This window comes from Poeciliopsis prolifica, unplaced genomic scaffold (assembly GCF_027474105.1).
Source record: "Poeciliopsis prolifica strain line A6 unplaced genomic scaffold, Auburn_PproV2 SCAFFOLD013, whole genome shotgun sequence".
Classification (NCBI taxonomy): Eukaryota; Metazoa; Chordata; class Actinopteri; order Cyprinodontiformes; family Poeciliidae; genus Poeciliopsis; species Poeciliopsis prolifica.
In genome coordinates, this window is record NW_026562388.1 from 9,786,215 (window position 1) to 9,806,633 (window position 20,419).

Below are 20,419 nucleotides of genomic sequence, written 5' to 3' on the forward strand. Positions count from 1 at the left end.
TCAGGCCTGCCGAGAGGATCACCAGAATGAATCTTCCCAAAATCCAGGACTTGTACAAGTCTAGGATTTTAGTGTAAGAAAATGAACAAATGGATGGATGTATATGCACATATTTACTTTTTCCCAGATATTTTTCGTAAATGTTTTTACTAAAATTACAAGAGAAAGTGCAAAAACTCAGTGAATAAAGCCAACTCTGATTAACAAAAGAAGGCAAGGATTATTTCCAGGTAGAGCCAGGTTGATTTGGAAACATTTCCTCTCAATTAGTAAAATGTAAAAACTCCGTTCTGAATTTACCCACCTCACCTTTGCCTGATATTTAAATTTGTATAATCTGTGATATTTCCCAGTATTTGTTGAACTTCATAAAGGTAACTCTGCACTCCAGTCAGCATGTATTGATCCTTTTGGGGGCCTCAAAAGTTCAGGTCAGTTCACTCGCTGCTCCTGCTTGGCTCTGGGGCCAAGCAGGAGAAATAAGAATCTCACAGGTAGTGAGTGGCCTGGGGGACAAAGGAGGGGGTTCAAGGAAATGTAAATGCAATCACAGTGAGTCACACAGGGAAGCCACCTGACTAGCAGACTGTGCTACCTCATGGGGATAAGGCAAGAGGGCGTGGCTGTGATCCAGACAGCCACCTTTGTTTGTATTAGGACTGTCTCAGTTTATACATGGAGCCATTCACATCTACACCTCAGCTGCTGGTTTCACATGGCACGGCCTCCAGAATGACAGATCAGAAGATTAATGTTTCCCTTATAGGAAGTTGAAAGGATGGAGTGGACACACTCCAATTTTCTTATTAGATCGACACCTGGAGTGGAAAATAACAGTTTTCAGCTTTTACGACTGTTGCTAAATCGCAAGTGTTGAGCAAAACTGGTGTTATAGTGAAGCACCTGCAGGCATAAGTCAGGGCGTTGGCCGTCTTCTCTGGGCTTTATCAAACAAAGACTAGCATTGGTGCTCAAGAACAAACTGGAGTAACCTCATCTGGACTGTGAGAGCTTGACATACAGGACCGGCACAGTGACTGTTGCTGTAAGAGGAAAGAAACTGGAAATGCTCTGAAGAAAGAAAATGAAGCTTGTGAGATTGTTAACATTTTTTTTCTTTTATGAGCCAAACTTTGACTCAAAACTTTCCAGTCGTTTGCTTTTCTTCTATTCTATTTTGGCAAAAGAGCTGAAAGATAATCTCATTCTGACATATTGTGGTCCCTTTGTTTGCCGAGGAGAGGATAAGATTACAGAAAACAGCCATGTAGGTAACAAGAACAACAAAAAGCAAACAACAAGCGCTGTTGCACCGTAGAGGCACACAAAAAAAAAACTATAAATAGTTTGTAAGGTTTTCTCAGATTGTACGCCCTCTGTGTGAGCATGTCAGAAGAGAAAAACTTGTGATGGAGGGGTAACGCGAGCTGGTGGAGCTTGTGAAGCTGTCGCAGCCATGCAGCGGCTTGTCTGGTAAGAGCGGCAGCAGCATTCCTGAGAGATTGATAATTACCGACTGAAGAACTCTTCTCTGCAACTCTGCTTTCTCCCTCTCCAACACACACACATAGATGTACGAGTACTCAACCTCTCACTGTCACACATATCCCTCCTACAGCCCCCCTGCCTCAATTGGCCACACGGAAGAAAACAGATAATAGCTGGCACATGGAAGTCGTTTAGAGATAATATAATATCCAGTTGTGTGTTTCCACTGAGAGAAATTCGGCATTCAAAGAGGACAATGTTCTGCAATTTTTTCTAATGATTTATGCATTTAAAAGGACTAACTGTTTATCATCTAATCTGGTAATTGTGTTACTGGTATTAAAGTGTGCCAGGGTTTTAAAAAAATAGCTCATATTTCCAGTCTAACTCTTCCTAAGATTTAAAAGTCCTCGATCAGAGATGCCAGAGGAAGCATCAGAAATGCCAGCATAGCTCATCCCCACCGGTCAATTAACAGGTGGCTGAAATCAGGCTTTTACACTTTTCCTCAGAAGAAAGACAAGTTAAAGGAACCCTCCTCAAGCGTGTTCCTAGCCCTCAAATCTACATTTTGCTAATCCTTCATTACTTCTATTAAGTTTTGCTCTGCTCAAACAAGAAAAAATATAAATTGCACAGTTAATAAATTGTAACTTTTTTAAACAACTATATATCATATTCTACATTTTCTGCTTCCTATATGCAATATGTGATTAAAACAAAATCTGTTGCAGGGCTATTAACTGTTTACTCAACAAATGTCGGCATATTGAGTCATGCATGACTAACTATTAGCATATGCTGGCAGCTCATTATGCAAGCTTCCTAAAGGTGTGCCCCAGTGCTCAGGGGGATGGGGTATCCTTTAGAAACAGGATTCATGGTAAGGTAATGTTTTAAAAATTGGAAAGGATATCTGTTGAGCAGTGACTTTAGGCTGTGTGCAAGCAGAAACCCAGACTAATTAACATGTTAATATCAGGGTTTTAGACTCTCAGAATTCCTCTAGCACAGCGATTCTCAATCCTGATCCTCAGGGCTCACAGTCCTTCATGTTTTAGATGCATTTTTTCTCCAAGCCAATGACTGCATTACCTAGTCTGGATACCATCAAGTTCTGCAGAAGTCTTTAAATCACCCATTTGTGTAAGAAAGCTGTGTGGCAGAAGGGAAACACAAAGACTGCAGGACAGGACCACACAAACAATGGATGTGGAGGGTCTCATTAGCTTTGCTTCCAAGGGTTGCCAGGAATCCAAGTTAGGACTGCAGAGCTTATAGCCCCCTGCACTGCCTGGTCACTCTTGAAAACAACAAAACAAAAAGGAACTGTCGTGGAGCAGCACTGACCAAGTCACTAAGAGGGCAAACACAGCTGGACAGCAAAGGGGTTTAAAAATGCAACCTGGCATTGCTGAGTATCTGCTGGGACTCGGGGTTAAATTGAAGCTTTCTCAACCGAAGAGGCAGAAAAATGTCCAGAAGTAGAAAAAAAAAAAAAGATTATAGTGAAGAAAATAAAGAATTTTGGCCCAAAAGACAAGTGTGGGAACAAGCTTGTTTATATTTGCAGACCGCCTGGTCCCTGCCTCCTTACAATATGAACTCACTTGAATTTACGCAAGTGCTGATCAAGGCTTACTGAAAATGTACTCATCTCTTTGATTAACAGCACCCAGTTTCTCACTCATGAGCCATCCATTTCCATACTGAGACACACAGATCACTCAGTCATGTGGCTGTTACGGTACTGATTGTTCTTCCTGTTGCCTTGTCTGGACAAGCGGCTTTGACCTTTCCTCCACTGAGCAACTCAGCCCAAGCCCGACAGTAGTTTCACAACAAAACAAAACATCTTTAAGGTTTTCTGAAAGAGATTCACCAGCCAAGGCAGGGATCGGATTCAAATTTTTCCCTTGATTTTTTTCACCAATTGCTTCGGCCAAATCAGACCAGAGGATATTCAACCAGTATTTCTCACAAGCCTCTCAAAATCTACTGATTTACCTTTGGTTTTTAGGGGTTTTTTCCCAGAAATTATGTGGTTGAGTGCATTCCTTATTATTTTTGTTTGAAACTACTGTACCTGGTCAGAGATTTCAACATATTTCTTCCATTTATTGTGATTTTTGCAGGTTCTTTTCATCATGTGTTCATTACTTTCCTAAGAACACATACCAAAGAGCCCAGTTAGCACAGTGCAAAGTCTTCATAGCAAAGTAATGTGTTAGACTGCTAATGGATTAGCATTCTAGCATTAGTACATTTTGACTCAAATAATTGTCCTTCAAACACAGAAATTGGAATAAGCAGGTCAGATTGCAAAGAATTGGAGAACTTTGGTATCAAGAAAATATGTGCATCTCTATTTTCTCCTGTTATATCATCGAGATTTTAACGTCTATCCGGAACTAGAGCTGAATCTTTGCTCTATGCTGCTGCTCACATACCACAACTGTAATTTCCTTGGGTGCAAGCAAGCCTTGGCATGGCAGACATGGTGAAGAAGAAACACCAGCAGGTGACACACCCTTTCTAAACAAAAATGGCTTCATCTTGGCCTCAACTTCTCAGTATGAAATCAAGAAATTGCAACAACAAAAAAAGAAAAAGAAACAGAACCCCAGCCCTCATTGACCTGCAAAGGAAAAATTGAAGTCCAAATTTTTAATTTGTCCAAAGTTCAGGAGAAGCAGCAGACCAGACAGAAAGGATGAAAGTCCTTGCCTGTAGAGGTCCACTAACAAGCAGTGCAAATAAATGGGCAACACTAAAAACCAAGTGCGAGAGAATCATGTAGTAAGGAAGCATTTCCAGCTGGTTGAGAGGAAGGAGACAAAAGGGTTTATTGTCAGAGGTCTTAAATTACCTCTGTTGAATTCTTCAAAGCGCTACACTATATTTGATTACAAAACAGAACATTGGGCTTATCAAGGTTTCTCTTTAATTGAAATTTAAAAAATCCCTAGAGCATTAACGTTAAAAACTGGATAAAAGAAAACAGAAATTGGATTTTAAAAATAACATTTATAGCGCACATGTTTTCAAATAACTACAAATGAAAGCATTTTAGGGGTGTTTGTGTCAAAACGTTAAAAAAAAGAAGAGAATCTTACCTTTTTAAAAACTTTTTGAGATCCGGTTAGGGTTTATTTAGTCACTCTCCATATGAAGCGTCTCTCAGGGGCTTCATTTCTCTCCAGCTCCAAACTTGTTTTTAACTCTTACTGTCCGACAGGAAAGTTCAGGTGAACCATTTCCGTGAACGCGTCAGCGCGCTTCACGAAACCGCAGCATTTACTCGTCTCCACTCCGTCAAAGCAAAGCAGAAGAGTTTGCCCTGCTGTCATGAGCTGCCTGTCTGTCTATCTGTGTGTCTGTGTGCGGACGCTCCAATGAAGCCAGGCAGATAGGAAGGGAGTGAAGAAAATACCACCGAGTTGGTAATCCCACCTGGAGGAGGCAGGGCTCAGGTAGGAGAGCGGCAGTGGTCGGCAAACTGAGGACATCTGGTGGCGAGCGTGCAAAATTGCACGCTTAATAAAAAGAACTTAAAAATACACACACACAAAACAAATCGTCACATTTTACTGCTAAAATGTTATTTTGAAGAAAAATAATTATTTTGAAAAGTTAAAAATAGTTATGTTTCATTATTTTAAAAAACACAACAAAACTTCAAAAAACTATTTTTTTTAGTTAATTAGACTAAAATATTTTTAACTCATCTGTAATGTGGTCCAGATTTGCAAAATTCATTGAAATGTAAAAAAAAAGTAAATACAAATACAATAAAAAGACTTACTTTAAAAATTAAAGCTAGTTCCATTTTTACTTATCAATTTTTACTATTTATTCAAGAAATATTTCAAATTGGTTTATAATTTCCTAGTGCAGCACCTTGGAAACTATCTATACACCCTGAACCTTTCCACGTTTTGTCATGCCCTAACCCTAACCCCTAACCTGAAACTTCAATGTTTTTTATTTTATTTGTTAGCCTAACACAGTGAAGTAGTAACTGTAACATGGAGAGAAAAGGATAGTTGATTATGATACTTCTGCTGCCATGTTTTGTGGTGTGGTCAGGGCAAAGTACAGTTTTAGTTTTCTGTCACACAGAGTTTTGCATCTTGACCAAAAAAATCAGTTTTGATCTTGTCTGATCAGAGAACCATCTTCAATATGTTTCCTGAGTCCCCTTCTGGTTTGTGGTAAATTGAGAAATCCAAAATGTAAAAAATGCTGCTAAAGCTTAAGCATGATTAGTTTTGCAAGACACCATAGCATTGGGGTCTCTAAGATTACAATATTCTTTTTATTTTGTTCATATCTTGATGAAATCCTTTTATGTGTCCCAGGTTAGTGCTTATTTCCATTTTTCTGAGGGAGGCTTGATAGATAGTATGCAAAACTGCTGAAACAAACATGTTCATTAATCATGCAAATATTACATCCAGAGCAACTGGTTGCACTGCTCTTCTAATATTGCAACACTTTCCTGGATGATTTATGGTAAAAGTTAATGAAAATAGTTGGTTTCCACCACAATATTCCTGGCAAACTAAGTGCACATATAAAAAGCAAGCCGCTGATGTGTATAAATATAGAATTTGATGCCACATAAGCTGGTCAAGACACAGTTTGCCCCCCAGCCCCCGACACTGACACAGTTCGTGATTCCATGAGAGACCTAGATAAAGTTTCCCCTCCATGCCTCCTGTGTTATTAATAAATACAAAGTGATCCTGTGTTTTCCTGGAGACATACAGAGAGCAAAGAACTACTTAGCGATAAAAGAACAAACCCCACTCAAAGGTTTTGAAACACTGGGGCTGGCATCTCCAAAAACAGTGAGTAATGTATACTTAATGTGTGTTGTTAATCATCTCCATGATTTGATCATGAGTAGAGAGACTTTGCTGTGATAACAGCGGTTAGTCAGGATAATTAAGAATGTTAATCTGCCTATTTAAGAGGTGATTAGTAAAACCGCTGATGTGATTTAATATTGATTATTTCTCGGTTAATGACTGTTTTCTGCTTCAGTTTGTCATGAGCAGAAAACAGCAAGTGGAGGATGACAGCAACACAACATCCACTGAGGAATCACACAATGAGGACATTTCAAAACATGATGTGCACACTGACTCTGAAACAGCCTTAGGTGAAACTACACTGCTCAACACACTAAAGATGAACCAGAGGGGCATGAAAGCTCTGGGGGAACTTTTTGAGTACTGGATTCAGCAAGTGTCGGGCCTGGAGAGGCAGAGGGACGAGCTGATCCAGGAGCTTCTCGCTCTGAACGAACCTATGCTGCAGGCTGTGGAGCACCTCAGAGGAAAGCTGATGGCGGCAAGGAGGCTCCTCACTCTGGCTCAGCTGGATTATATCTCCATGCATGAGGAAGTGGAGCAGGTGAAGAGGAAACTGTTCACCGCAGCCAGAGACTGCATCCAGAGTCAGGTGACGCTGGCTGGACAGGAGTACGAAGTGGCTCTGTCTGGTCTGACACAGGTCTGTGCACATCCTGTTCACTGTCCCTGAAATGTTTCTCTGATTCACCATTTTTAATCATTCTTGTTGTTGGAACTATTTATTCTTTAGTTTTACTACTTGTAATTTTTTCACATTTATTCTCAGTTTACTTTTTTTATTATTATTCTTTGCAGAATATAATTGCAGGTTAGTAATTGTTTATTTTATTATTATTTTTTGTTGTTTTTTTTTATTTCATTATTTCCTAAGGTAGACAGGGAGAACTGTGGGTGAATTTCTATAAATATAGGGACTGGTGTAGGATCAGCATACCCTGGGCTGGGGCTTATGATTTATTTTTATTTTTGCCAGAGGAGAAGCAGCAGGAAGCAATGAATAGTTTGATCTTTGTTATTTGGTTTCCAACTGAGAGAAAAAATACAATCTAAAAACCAAACGTAAAATTTTGGACTTTGGTTTATAGATTGAATAATCTATAAACCAAACTATGTATAGTCAATCTATATCTGACAAACAATTACCACACTTGTTCTCTGCACAATCATGTCTATCTTTGGGAGACGGAACAATTTAATGATATGTAATTTACATTACATTTTGTAAAAACTAACTAAAGTAATAAATAAGTGAAGATTACAGTCATTTTTGTTTAATTTTTCGCAAGGTAAACTCCTTGTGCTCACATGTTTTTTGATGCCATTGTCATGTTGCTGAAATTAGACATTTTATTTTATTACATTTTATGTCCCGTTTTGGCCATAATAAATTTGTGCTCACCAGTTTACATTTGGCACCTTGCAAAAGTATCCAGTCACATTACAAGAACAGGTTTTATTGCTTTCTATCTGGAAAACAGAAAGTAGTAATTATAAAGTGGAAGGAAAAGGATAAAAATAAAAATTTGAAAAGTGTGACGTACATGTGTATTCTAAGCACTTCACTCTGGTACATCTCAAAAAAAATATAAGGCAAGTTACTGCATTAGAAATTCTTCTGACAGAGTTTAAGCTATTTTGAAAAGAATATTAACAAATTTAAGTCTCTAAATGTGCAAAGCTGTTAGAGACGTTCTCCAGAAGACTTGTAAGACATATATAATTGTGGTCTTTATGTAGCCAAGCGTGAAACAAATTACCGTATTTCTGCTCCTCATGCTGTTTATTGATAGGAGGAACTGAAGGCCAGTCTCCATGATCTGTCCCATGAGTTGCACCAGCTGCAGGATGACCACCAGAACCAGCTCAACTGCCTCAGAAATCAAGTCTCTAGACCACGCCGGTCAAGGACCATGAGTGATGTCAGTCAGTGTCGGCAGGCTTCCATCAGGCTGCAGCGGAGGCTCAGCAGCAGCATAACGGCACTGGAGGGCTGGTATGAGCCCCGCATGGTAGCCCTGCTGAGGAGAAGGCAGGCTGGGGAGGAAGCTCTGAGAAACTGCAAGGAGCAAGCGATGGACCTGAGAGCAAGCCTGGCTCCTCTGAGAGAAGACATTCGGAGGTTGGAGGTGCAGAGATCCTGTCTCCTGAAACAGATAAATCTTATTGAGATAGAGAGGGAGGAGAGGACGGCACAGCACAAGGTAGGTCTTGCCTCTAGAGGAACATTGATGTTTGCAATGCAGTAAACCTGAAGGAAATTGTATTGTTTGTATAGGAAACAATGGAAGAACTACAAGAGACACTCAGAGAATTACAATTGGAGTTTGAGATTCAAAAAACCTTCAGGGCTGATTTGGAGCAGCTCACAGAGGGCCTGAAAACAGAGCTCACATTTTTAAGGTAATTTTACATGAATCTGTTTTCCTTTGAGAATCTGTGTGACAAGTGACCGAAAACTGTTTTGTCTCGCAGAGGAAACGATGAACTGCATAACATCTCTGAAGAGGAAGAACAGTTATCCATTTCCAGAGGCTGAAATCAGGTCAAGCCCCAGAACAGCTTAAAAGTTTTCATCATGGTCTTGCAGATCATGTTACTTTAAGGATGCTTGTGAACCTTCCTGTGGATGAACAAGAAACAACTTCAGTGGCTTTTAAAAGCAAAAACTGCTTTCACAACTTTGAATTTAATCTGTTGCGATTTTCTCCGATATAAGCAGTCGGAATTTTACCCGATTGTGCTTCTCAGAATTGGACAAGTTTATGTAGTTTCAAGTTTGTATTTTTAACCTTAACACCATGAGAATTTAATAAAAAACAAACACTGGTTTTTATTAAATTTTCTTTTGCAGCACAAATGAATATTTTGTGTTTCAAAAATGCTGCAGTTTCTGCATTATGCTGACAGAAACTGCAGCATAATGCAAAGATTAACATAATTCCCAATTTATAGAACATTAAGTCTGGCCTCCAAGAAAAAAAACAGAAGTAAAATTCACAAATTTCTGTAAATATTTTTATTATGAATATTCTTAGATACACAAAAGCTCAGGTGCAGCACAGAAACAAGATGCAGAAGAAAACAAAACACAAACAAGTGACGACACAAGCTGGAAAATTCACCTACAAATATAAAGCAAATAAAAAGGAAAACCCTACAGTATGTACAATTGTATTAAAAAATGGATCATTGTGAAAATGTTGTCTGCACAGCTAATGACAAGAAATAAAACTGACGACAACAGACTGGTCAGTGGGGGTTTTATTACAAACCACAGATGATCTTGGAAAAACTAAAAGGCATCTAGAAATCAGACTGAAACCGGTGTAATTTGAAATGCATCACAACACGTTAATGGTGGAGAAACTCTTTTAAACACTTTTCTCTGAGATGTATTTGAAAATGTTTTGCTGCTTACGGAACCAGATCTGAGAAAGTGATCCATTTTTAACAAGCAGGTCAAAAGAAGTGAGTTCAGAACTGGACTTATGCCTGGACCTCTGAATCTGCAGCACCTTCTGGGTCTTCATCGTTGTAGATGTTTTCAGCCTGTGCAAGACAATTCACACAGATTTATTACATTTACTGTTTATAATAAATGTAATAAGCTAAAACTTACTAGTTGCGACAATAATTATTAAATTCCATTCTAAGTTTTACCAAAGTCTCTACATCTACTTATCATTTTAAACAAAGAAAAAAAAACATGCAATGATATCACTTGTGATAAGAAAACCAATTACTGAGTATTAATATGTTTCTGCTGTAGTTTCATTGGAACCTCCTCAGATAACAAGCTGTCTACCAAGCTATTGGATATATAAACTAGATGTTTTATTCCCACATCAACAAAAACATCTTGATAGTTTCTGCTTTTTCTGCAATGAAACAACTTTCTGTGCGACAACCATCAAATTTCACCAAATTTATTACCACCCAGGTGGTCCTGCATAATATTTTTATTGAATACAGTGATATTTCAATAATAAATTTCAAATGTATTGTGCAGCCCCATTCCTACACATTTTCCAGACTTCCTACTCAATATCTATGCTTGATATTAGGAACAAGCATACATGAACAAACAGACTGATGAAAACATACAATTGACAAATAGATGGGTATAGATTTACAACTGGATGGATGCAAATAGAACAGGATGTTCTAAGTAAATAAAATCTGGAATTCAAATGCTTTTCCAGAGCTGTAAAATGTTTAAATATATTGTGCAGGAACCCTGAATAACTCAGGATGTGACGTATCCATCAGTCAGGGCTTACCATCTGCCACACTTGCATGATGTTGTCCTCTGACACTGAACAGATTACCCACGGCTCGTTGGGGTTCCAGGAAAAGTCTGAGATCTTAGCTGTGTGTCCGCCATGGATGAACTGGGAATGAGCGCAGGAGTGATTAGCACACCACCTACCATTCAACTAAAACCAGAATCTGTGAATGGCCGCTCACCAGCAACTCGGGAGGGCCGTCCTCAGCGTCCTCTGGCGACTGCTCCTCTCCGATCTTACTTAGATCCCAGACGTTGAGCCGCCTGTCGGTGCCGCTGGAGGCCAGGATCGTCTCATTATGAGGAGACCACTGAACCTGTGATTATAAGACAGAGGGGGCGAGGGGAGCCTCTTAAAAATACAATATTTTCATAGTTGGACACAGATCGCTCTACCCACTGAGCCACACTGCATACACAATGTTTAATATGACAAAACAGACTGGTTTTTTTTTAAATCTACAAATATTTTTTTCATATTCCCTTACTCAGTGTGCATTTATTTAAAACATATTTAATGCTATTTGTTTTTTTTAATTAATGCTAACCAATATTAGTTTGCACATATGTTCCTCATCCACAAAATAAGTTTAGAAATCCAGCACGGTTGTGTTTAAGATGTTTTCATTTCTTAAGAATAAAAAATAAAAATAAAAATAAAATAAAATAAGTGTAGATCTTACCTGGAAGATCTCATCCTTGTGAGACTCAAATGAATGGAGTTTCAGCTTCAGGTTCCTCAAGTCCCAAAGAGCCACAGTCTGCAAATATATAAAACAGAACAAAAGAAAACTGATTCAATTGAAACAGGATTTAAAAGAACAAGACACCATTTAAGAGTTCACTAGAATCTCATCCCACCTTGTCAGCAGAGCCAGTGGCCAAAATGAACTCGCTGTAGGGATTAAAAGACAGGCAGTTGACTTCAGCAGTGTGAGCGTCCACTGCATGGCTCGGTTTGGAGGTGTTGTTTGACCGTGTGTCCCAGCTGTTCCAAAGACAAAATGAACTGATGTTCAGATAAAAACCCAGAATCGCTGATTTTGTTCTGAGAAGGATACACACATCATGAGTTTCTGGTCGTCTGCCACAGATCCGAAGAGGGACTCATGGAGAAGATGCCAGGAAACGTCCTCCACTACAGCAGTGTGGCCTGTGAAGATTGTTTTGGCATCTACGATCTTCCCCTCCTTTGGCACCGTGCTGATATCCCAAAGGCATATAGTCTAAAGAACACAAAGAAAGTGAAAATAATTGTTTAACCGTAAACAATGTTACAGGGTCTTGATTGTGAAAGAGAAGTAAAAGTAATTAAACAGATTAGTAAAGTTGCAGTCTTTAGTCGAGTCTCTTACATGGTCATCAGAAGCACTGAGGAGGCATCCGCTGAGGTTTGGGTTCCAGGAGAGGCCATAGCCTTCCTTCTGGTGTCCCCTGAGTCGCAGGTCTGGGGTGCATTCTCCAGAAGGATCTATTATAGAAAATTAAACTAATGTTACATAAATCTGTAAAGTTTCAGAAAGAAAGTGTAGTACAAAACTCTAAATTGTTTCAGAAGTGCCCTCACCAGGTTTGGAGGGGTGCTTTGTGTAATCAAAGACCAGCACATCACTGGTGGGGGTTTTGGTGGCAATAATACAGGGATTCTGAGGCATATAGCGCGCTCTGTTCACTTCTCCCTCATGGTTGATCTTGATCTCAATCTCTATTTTTCCACTAACAGAGCCAAAGCCTCCAAACTCTGAAAGAAATACCTTTATTTAAATGACCTTGAATTGGTGCAATAAGACTTTATTATGACATAGTTTCACTTGATATTACTCACCTCCTTTCTCACTGTCATAGTGTGAAGCATCAAACTGGGCATCATCATTTGGAAGCTGAACACTGGCAATAACAAGATGATTCTGCTCGTCAGAGGTGTGTGTCCCCAAAACCAGTCTATGCACGCTGTAGTCCTTTCCCTCGGGTCTGTGAAGAACATGACCACAAAATAAACACAATTAAGTACGACTGGGAAATATGGCTCAAAAATAACTTTTTTTCATGCCAAATTGTATTTCCTGTTTATTTGTTTTTAAAATAAAATACAAAATGACAAAAAAACATACTTTGATTTCAGTTATTCCTTCAAGGATTTGACTTGAATTCAATCTCCAACTAAATACAAGCTGGTGACATCACTTTGAACTGTGGAAGCCCAAGAGGTGCATTGGTGGAAATAAACTCTGAATTTTCCCAAAAGTAGACCTTCATAAGCAGAAGAAAATTGATTTCTCATCCAGCCCTACATTGTTATCTCAAATTTAATTAACAACAGTCAGCAAGAAGATTTGTAGTTTTGATTCTCAAATGAAATTGATAATTTCAATTTCAGATTCTAGATTTGCTGCATCATTTTCATTGTTTTCTCTTTTATTTCACACCTGGTGAAAAGGTAGTTGATCAAAACAATGACAAACACATTTTGTCCATAATATTAGTGATAATTTTTTAATAACTACAATACTGTTTACTTACGTTGCACATTTGCCCTTATTTCCATCTCTTATTCTTATTTTTCAGTTCCCCAGCCTCACCATCTTATTTTGAGCATGCATGCTTCTATTTCCATTTAACTTGTTGATAGTGTACCTGAATTTCTTCGTTGTGGGACAATAAGGAAATCTCTATTCTATTCTAAACGAGCATGTGACCAACACAGAGATACAGTAGCCTAGGGAAATCATTTTATTACTCTGACGTTGCAAACAATATTTCACAAAGTGTGCTCTGTAATGGATCCACATCCAAATATAAATGATGTTAGAAATTAGTTGAGCTCAGAAATTGGAAGCTCCTCTAATCAAATCCTGCTTAAGGCCCCATACAACTTTGGACCAGCTGTTTCTGTACTATTTGTGAACGTGTACCTCCTCTCATGCTCACCTGGTGACATCTGGCAGCCACTGAGCGGTCAGGCTGGGCCACTCCAGGGCGTGAGTCATGACCAGATCATAGAGGAAAGGGGTATTCTTCTTCCAGATCTTGTACTCTTCATTGATCACCCTTTCCTCCACGGCATCATCAAATGCAGCTGCAAAAACACAACCAATCCACAGTGCTCTTAGGAAACAACTACAAACCTCACAATAGCTTAGCACACTAGAAGACATCTGAGAACAACCATGTGGCTCTTAGACTATGTCAACTATCTACTTGTCATCAATATAACAGAACTCTGGTAAATGATTTTAGGTTATTTCCTGTGTTATAAACGACTATAACTCGGTAATTTAGAGCAAGGTAACTGTAGGAACACGTGTAAGTAACACACAGTCCCACATTCACCAATACATGACATATATTATTTCATTAAAAGTCCTCTTGTTACCAGCGAGCTAGCAGCTAACAACTAGCATGCTGCTCCGTAACAATGAAAGGAGATGCTGGCAGACGCGCCAACAGCCGCCGGTCCGACAGCTCTCGGGCTTTAAATCATTAAAAGCTATGAACATTCAAAAATGAACTGCTAGTCCTGAACCAGTGGCATTCTTACCGTCTTTATCGGCCATTTCGTCTTAACTACACACACAAGTCAGGTGAAAATAAGTATTTTTCGGGAGAGCGCACAGAAGACGGCTCGGAGCTCCGTAATGGCGCCAACTCCACAGAACACCATCAGCCAATCAGCATGCAGCAAAGCTGACAGGAAGTCCTTATGACATTAGATCCGGAAGATCCAAAAATGCAACATGGAAACTCGGAAATTACAATATCATGTTTAGAAAATCCTCACATCGTCTAGTTTTTAAAATGTTACCCAAAATAAGTCTTCCAATCATCACCATAAAGCGTAACGTTACAACACCTAGAAGCAACAATGAACCTAAATTCCTCTTCAACCTAGCCTAAATCTTTCGAAGACCTATCTTCCTATCATCAACAAATTCTAAGGATTTTTCCGATAAGGTGCTCTTTTTCTGCTTTTACTAAATCTTAATATGATTTTTATATTAGGATTAACAGCAGTACAGTATATCTGATGATCATCGTTTGTTTTCTCCGATTTATTTTCAACAGTTTGTGCGCTTCTTAAATTTACGAGACGAATGGTTCAGACATTGAATGCAACGCTATCTGTTTTAGCTCTTTTGACACGTTGTCTACAAATAATTATAATTTTTATGTTTAGATCAACTCCCAGCTTCAATGGATGACCGTCAGCTCGACCTCACAAAGGAACAGAAAGCTATTAAATCAAAATATCCTCCTATCAACAAGAAATATGAATGTAAGTCAGGAATAATCACGAAAAAATGCTGGTAGCTTAGCTTTTTCCGTGAGGTAAATAAACCAAGTTTTGTTTGTAGTAATTTACACTGGATTTAGATACAAAAAAAAGAATGTTAAAACATCTTAAATTAAGCATGTTACCTGAACGAGGTATTAAACATACCTCGTTTAATACAGTGGCTACAACTGCTTACCCCGGCAACTGCAGTTCATTAAACTCATACCTCATGTTTTATTTCAGATCTGGATCATACAGCAGATGTGCAGTGAGTGTTTTGTCTCCTGCGTTAATAAATGAGTGTCTGCCTTGTGTCGAATGACCAGTTTAATTGTCCCATGTATTTATATTTTTCCAGAATTCACTCCTGGGGAGACTCCTTGGAGGAAGCTTTTGAGCAGTGTGCGATGGGAATGTTTGGCTACATGACGGACACAGAAACTGTGGAACCCATTGATACTGTTGAAGTGGAATCAGAAGGTGAGAAATCAGCAGAAAGCTTGTTGTTCTTTGAGTTTCATGTGGCATACCAATGCAAAATAGTAAAAAACTGTTTCATAAAATGAAAAAAGATATATGTTCCATGAAATAAATGTTTCAGTCAGGAGATGGAAGAAGACTGAAAAGTGTCAGACAATACCAAGGAACATAGCAAGATATTCATCATCAAATGGGGAAAATATGCAATGATTGCCATACCAGGATAAAAGAAAGAAAGTATAAATACAATATAAGAAGAAAGCTGGCTTCAAGATGTCTGCAGCAATGTTGAACGATTGCCCTGGGGTAGGGGAGCAAGATGGAAATATTTTTAAAGAAAATCTTGATAAAACCAATCCAACAAGCATATTGGAAATGGGATGATCTGGTCATCCTATTTTACACCAAACTTCTGTTTGGTGTAAAAAAAAGAAACCAAAAAAAACCCCTACAAATTACCCACCTGTAGGGAGGCATGGTGGTGTTCCATTTCTCTACAAAATGTCCGAACAACTATATGTTTGGAAACATGATTTAAAGGATAAAACAAAGATATTAACTTCTGTTTTAATCAGCTTATTTGTGATGTTTCACAATCAATAAAGCTGAACACTGTTTGTATTCTTCTTTTTCTAAAGGTGAAGACATGGAGTCTCTTCTCTTCCATTTCTTAGATGACTGGTTATACAAGTTTTGTGCAGATCTCTTCTTTGTCCCCAGGGTGGGTCAGCTGGCTACTTGTTGCTATTTGATTTATTATTGAAACTTAATTATTATTTTTTTTTATTAATTCTTTTCTTTCCTTTAAATCATTCTTGTTAGAATATTTCTTTGATCTTTCTTAAGGAACCTGATAATTTCACTAGCTATTTTTTGTGTTGTTTTGTGCTTAAATCTGTTGTGCCTGTTCATCAGGAAATCAAAGTGGTGTCCATTGACAGAATGCATTTCAAGATTCGATCCATTGGGTAAGTTTTGTCATATTTGATTAAATTATTAATCGTATTTTCGATACAATTGTTAGTTTTTTTTAAATAGTTTTATGTCAGTTATTTTTTCATGGAATCAACTTAGTGGTATTTTTTAAGAAGAGTCATGTATTTTTTTCTTGTTATTGAAAATGTATTTGTCAACTTTATGCTGTTCAAAAACAGACCATGTGTAATCGATGCAATAATTCCAAACAGAGCTTAGGTTTTACTGATTTTTGGATGAAGACTACTTGGTACTGTGTGTTTGACTCGTATTGTTTCTAATGCTAATTAAAGATGGGGTGAAGAATTTTCTCTGGCAAAACATCCACAGGTAGGACACAGAGGAGAGGAGATTTTTACATATCTATATATCACTTTTAATGTATCCAGTAAAAGTTAGAATAAACCTAATTGATCCTGTTATGCTCTTTGTGTTTTGCTTTTTGTTTTCCAAGGGAACCGAAGTGAAAGCTATAACATACTCAGCAATGCAGATCCACGATAAAGTAAAACCAGAAATATTTGCCATCATTGATATTTGAAGATACTTCTGAGGACAGACAACACTCCTGGTTCATTGGGACTGTTCAGTCTACATATGCACATCATTTTGATTTTTGTTTTACTTCATACTCTTATCGTTAACTAGCAAAATCAAGTTTACTGCCGTTGATGAACTGTTTACTAATTAGGCCTGTTGAAAATTCATTTAATTAAAGAATACTGTCTTGTGAAATGTAATGCAAAACTTTACACTAAGAAAAAATATCTCTAGATAAACAAATTATGGGGACATGGGTTATAATGAAAGTTGAAAATTACATTTTAATGCATTTGTTGGTGGTATCATTGGAATAACAGATGAACTGCCTAAGTATCAATAAATGATTTGTAGTTTCATGTAATGACTATGGATGCCTTAAATTAAGTAATTACTTTCTTTATATATATATATATATATATATATATATATATATATATATATATATATATATATATATATATATATATATATATATATATATATATATATATATATATATATATATATATATAGCTGACTGGATAGCTCAATACATAAGGCATCAGTATATCACCCGAGAGGGCAGGGTTCGAATCCAGTCTGGGTCCTTAGGCAAGACCCTTCAAGCTACTGCCTACCTATACCATGAGAGATACTAAGTTGTAACATGCCGGCTCAGACGTCGCCCGGCCAACAAGGTCTGCGTCAGGTGTTGGGGAACCAGAGCACCTTGATGACAAATGGGCTACTGGAACAAGACGGAAATGGGCGAGAGATGAAAATGTGGATCTGTTGGAATGCTACTACTCAAGTAACCCTAGTCAGAGGGTTACATGCAAAGACTGGGGAAGGAATGGTTACTTCGACATCCCCAGTCAACACTAAGCGCTAAACAACTAGTAGCTCAGTGTTCCAACATCCGCAAACGGCAACTGCTATCACAACTTGAGATTGACGAGATACAACACAAATGCTACGGCAAAAGGGAGGAACCCGGATGTCAGGACTGTGGGGACTTAACTACAAGTCCCCACCCAGTGAGGGGATACACGGCCCCAATGAGCGAAACAGAGCTGAACGAGACAGCTGCTGACCTGAGAGAGAGAATCATGACCCGAATGACAACCAGGCCTCCCGGCGCCAATTACAACGGCTGAGTGAAGTACATGAGAACGATCCCTACCAACACCATAACAGAAACCAATGAGCTGATCTACAACTCAGCATCAGTGATCCTTGAGATACTTGGCTATAAGAGCAACCATGAGACCCAATACCCACCATGGAAATAGACGGTTAGAGGCTAAAATCAAGGTAACAAGAAGGGAATGAGCCAACTGTCAGAGCTCCACAAGGGTGCAATGAAAAGACCAGTACCCAGAAAGTACAGGCAGATGCCCATACCTGAAGCACTCGAGACTGCCAAACAGAGGCTCCAAGCCTTGTCCAGCCGCCTAAAGAGATACACAAGGGGAGAATGAATCCAGAAGGATTAACCGGCTCTTCTCCACTCAACCAGCTAAGGTGTACTCTCAATGGCAGGGTAACAATAACAACAGAGCAGACCCACCAAGGCTGGAGACGGAACAATACTGGAAAGGCATATGGGAAAGGGAGGCGTCCCCAACAGCAATGCACAGTGGCTGATCTCTCTACGAGAGGACCACAGCAACCTCCCTGAGCAAGCCCGGTAACCATCACTGTGACAGATGTCCAAGAAAGAGTCTCAGGTATGAAAACTGGCAGCACCAGGGCCTGACATGATCCATGCCTACTGGCTAAAGAAACTCACTGCTCTCCATGAGCGACTGGCAGCCCAAATGAACCAGCTGCTACAAAGTGGGACTCACCCTGAATGGTTAACTGAAGGGCGGACAATCCTAATCCAGAAGGATCCATCAAAGGGTCCAGTCCCACCCAACTACCGACCAATAACCTGCCTCTCCACAACCTGGAAGCTTATGTCAGGCATCATAGCGGCCAAGATAAGCAAACACATGGATAAACACATGAGCACGGCACAGAAGGGTATCGGTGTAAATACCAGAGGAGCCAAACACCAACTCCTCGTAGACCGCACAGTTGCCCGAGACTGCAAAACCCGACACACCAACCTGTGCATGGCTTGGATCGATTACAAGAAAGCCTATGACTCAATGCCGCATACTTGGATCATTGAATGCTTAGAGATGTATAACATCAACAGGATTCTGAGAGCCTTCATTGCAAACTCGATGAGGCTGTGGAAAACCACCCTTGAAGCCAACTGCAAACCACTTGCACAAGTGTCCATCAAATGTGGCATATACCAAGGAGATGCTCTGTCCCCGCTACTGTTCTGCATAGGCCTGAACCCCCTCAGCCAAGTTATCAACAAGACTGGCTACGGATACAGACTCAAAAATGGGGCCAATATCAGTCACCTACTCTACATGGATGACATCAAGCTGTACGCCAAGTGTGAGCGAGACATCGACTCACTGATCCACACCACCAGGATCTACAGCACTGACATTGGGAATGTCATTCGGACTAGAGAAGTGTGGTCGGCTGGTCACAAAGAGGGGAAGGTCATCCACACAGAAGGGGTCTCACTCCCAGAAGGAACAATAGCAGACATAGAGGACAGTTACAAGTACCTAGGTATACCACAAGCAAATGGCAACCTCGATGAGGTCACAAGGAAAGGAGCCACAGCTAAATATCTCCAACGAATAAGGCAAGTCCTGAGAAGCCAGCTCAATGGCAAGAACAAAATCCGTGCGATAAACAGCTATGCCCTGCCAGTAATCAGATACCCTACTGGAATAATTAGCTGGCCAAAGGAGGAGATAAAAGCCACAGATATTAAGACTAGAAAGCTACTAACCATGCATGGAGGGTTCCATCCCAAATCCAGCACCCTGAGACTGTACACGAGCCGCAAGGAAGGAGGCAGAGGACTAGTGAGTGTGAGAACCACTGTCCAGGACGAAACAACTAAGATCCATAAATACATCAGGGACAAAGCCTCAACAGACAATGTGCTCAGTGAATGTCTCAGACAACAGGGAACGGAGGTTGAGGTGCCAGAGATACCATCATGGGAGGACAAACCCCTACATGGGATGTACCACCAGCAAATAACCCAAGTGGCTGATATCAGTAAATCCTACCAATGGCTGGAAAAAGCTGGACTCAAGGACAGCACAGAGGCCCTCATCCTGGCAGCCCAGGAACAGGCCCTAAACACCAGAGCAATAGAGGCCCAGATCTACCACACCAGACAAGACCCAAGGTGTAGGTTGTGCAAGGAGGCCCCTTGCACCACAGGGTGCAAGATACTGGCAGGGAAAGCGTACATGGAGCGACATAACCAAGTGGCAGGCATAGTGTACAGAAACATCTGTGCAGAATATGGACTGGACCCCGAGATCAAAGTGGGAAACACCCCCAAAGGTGGTGGAGAACGCCAGAGCTAAGATCCTGTGGGACTTCCAGATCCAGACAGACAAAATGGTAATGGCGAACCAACCA

At 39.7% G+C, this 20,419-nt stretch overlaps 4 protein-coding genes across 4 annotated transcripts in view; 2 read left to right on the forward strand and 2 right to left on the reverse strand.

Annotated features, from left to right (window-relative positions):
* The window catches only part of LOC129365279 (uncharacterized protein KIAA1522 homolog), a 30,840-nt gene extending 25,930 nt beyond the window's left edge, over positions 1–4,910 (reverse strand). The window contains exon 1 of the mRNA XM_055038402.1: positions 4,605–4,910. The gene's annotated coding sequence lies outside the window, so the exon portion shown is untranslated. The remainder of the gene's footprint in view (positions 1–4,604) is intronic.
* Positions 4,911–6,178: 1,268 nt separating this feature from the next.
* On the forward strand, positions 6,179–9,399 carry LOC129365586 (syncoilin-like). The gene is made up of 5 exons (XM_055038872.1): positions 6,179–6,341; positions 6,538–7,008; positions 8,159–8,569; positions 8,644–8,768; positions 8,841–9,399. The coding sequence occupies exons 2-5, from the start codon at positions 6,544–6,546 to the stop codon at positions 8,902–8,904; spliced, it is 1,065 nt and encodes a 354-aa protein (XP_054894847.1). The 5' UTR covers positions 6,179–6,341; positions 6,538–6,543; the 3' UTR covers positions 8,905–9,399.
* On the reverse strand, positions 9,370–14,305 carry LOC129365585 (histone-binding protein RBBP4). Its single transcript, XM_055038871.1, has 11 exons — positions 14,192–14,305; positions 13,582–13,729; positions 12,479–12,624; positions 12,221–12,394; positions 12,009–12,124; positions 11,719–11,879; positions 11,515–11,641; positions 11,337–11,414; positions 10,836–10,970; positions 10,649–10,759; positions 9,370–9,917 (listed from the first exon to the last, which is right to left on the reverse strand). The coding sequence occupies exons 1-11, from the start codon at positions 14,205–14,207 to the stop codon at positions 9,855–9,857; spliced, it is 1,275 nt and encodes a 424-aa protein (XP_054894846.1). The 5' UTR covers positions 14,208–14,305; the 3' UTR covers positions 9,370–9,854.
* Positions 14,306–14,758: 453 nt separating this feature from the next.
* zbtb8os (zinc finger and BTB domain containing 8 opposite strand) lies at positions 14,759–17,280 on the forward strand. The gene is made up of 7 exons (XM_055038498.1): positions 14,759–14,926; positions 15,170–15,194; positions 15,285–15,406; positions 16,045–16,127; positions 16,322–16,374; positions 16,675–16,711; positions 16,836–17,280. The coding sequence occupies exons 1-7, from the start codon at positions 14,845–14,847 to the stop codon at positions 16,920–16,922; spliced, it is 489 nt and encodes a 162-aa protein (XP_054894473.1). The 5' UTR covers positions 14,759–14,844; the 3' UTR covers positions 16,923–17,280.
* The last annotated feature ends 3,139 nt before the right edge of the window (positions 17,281–20,419 follow it).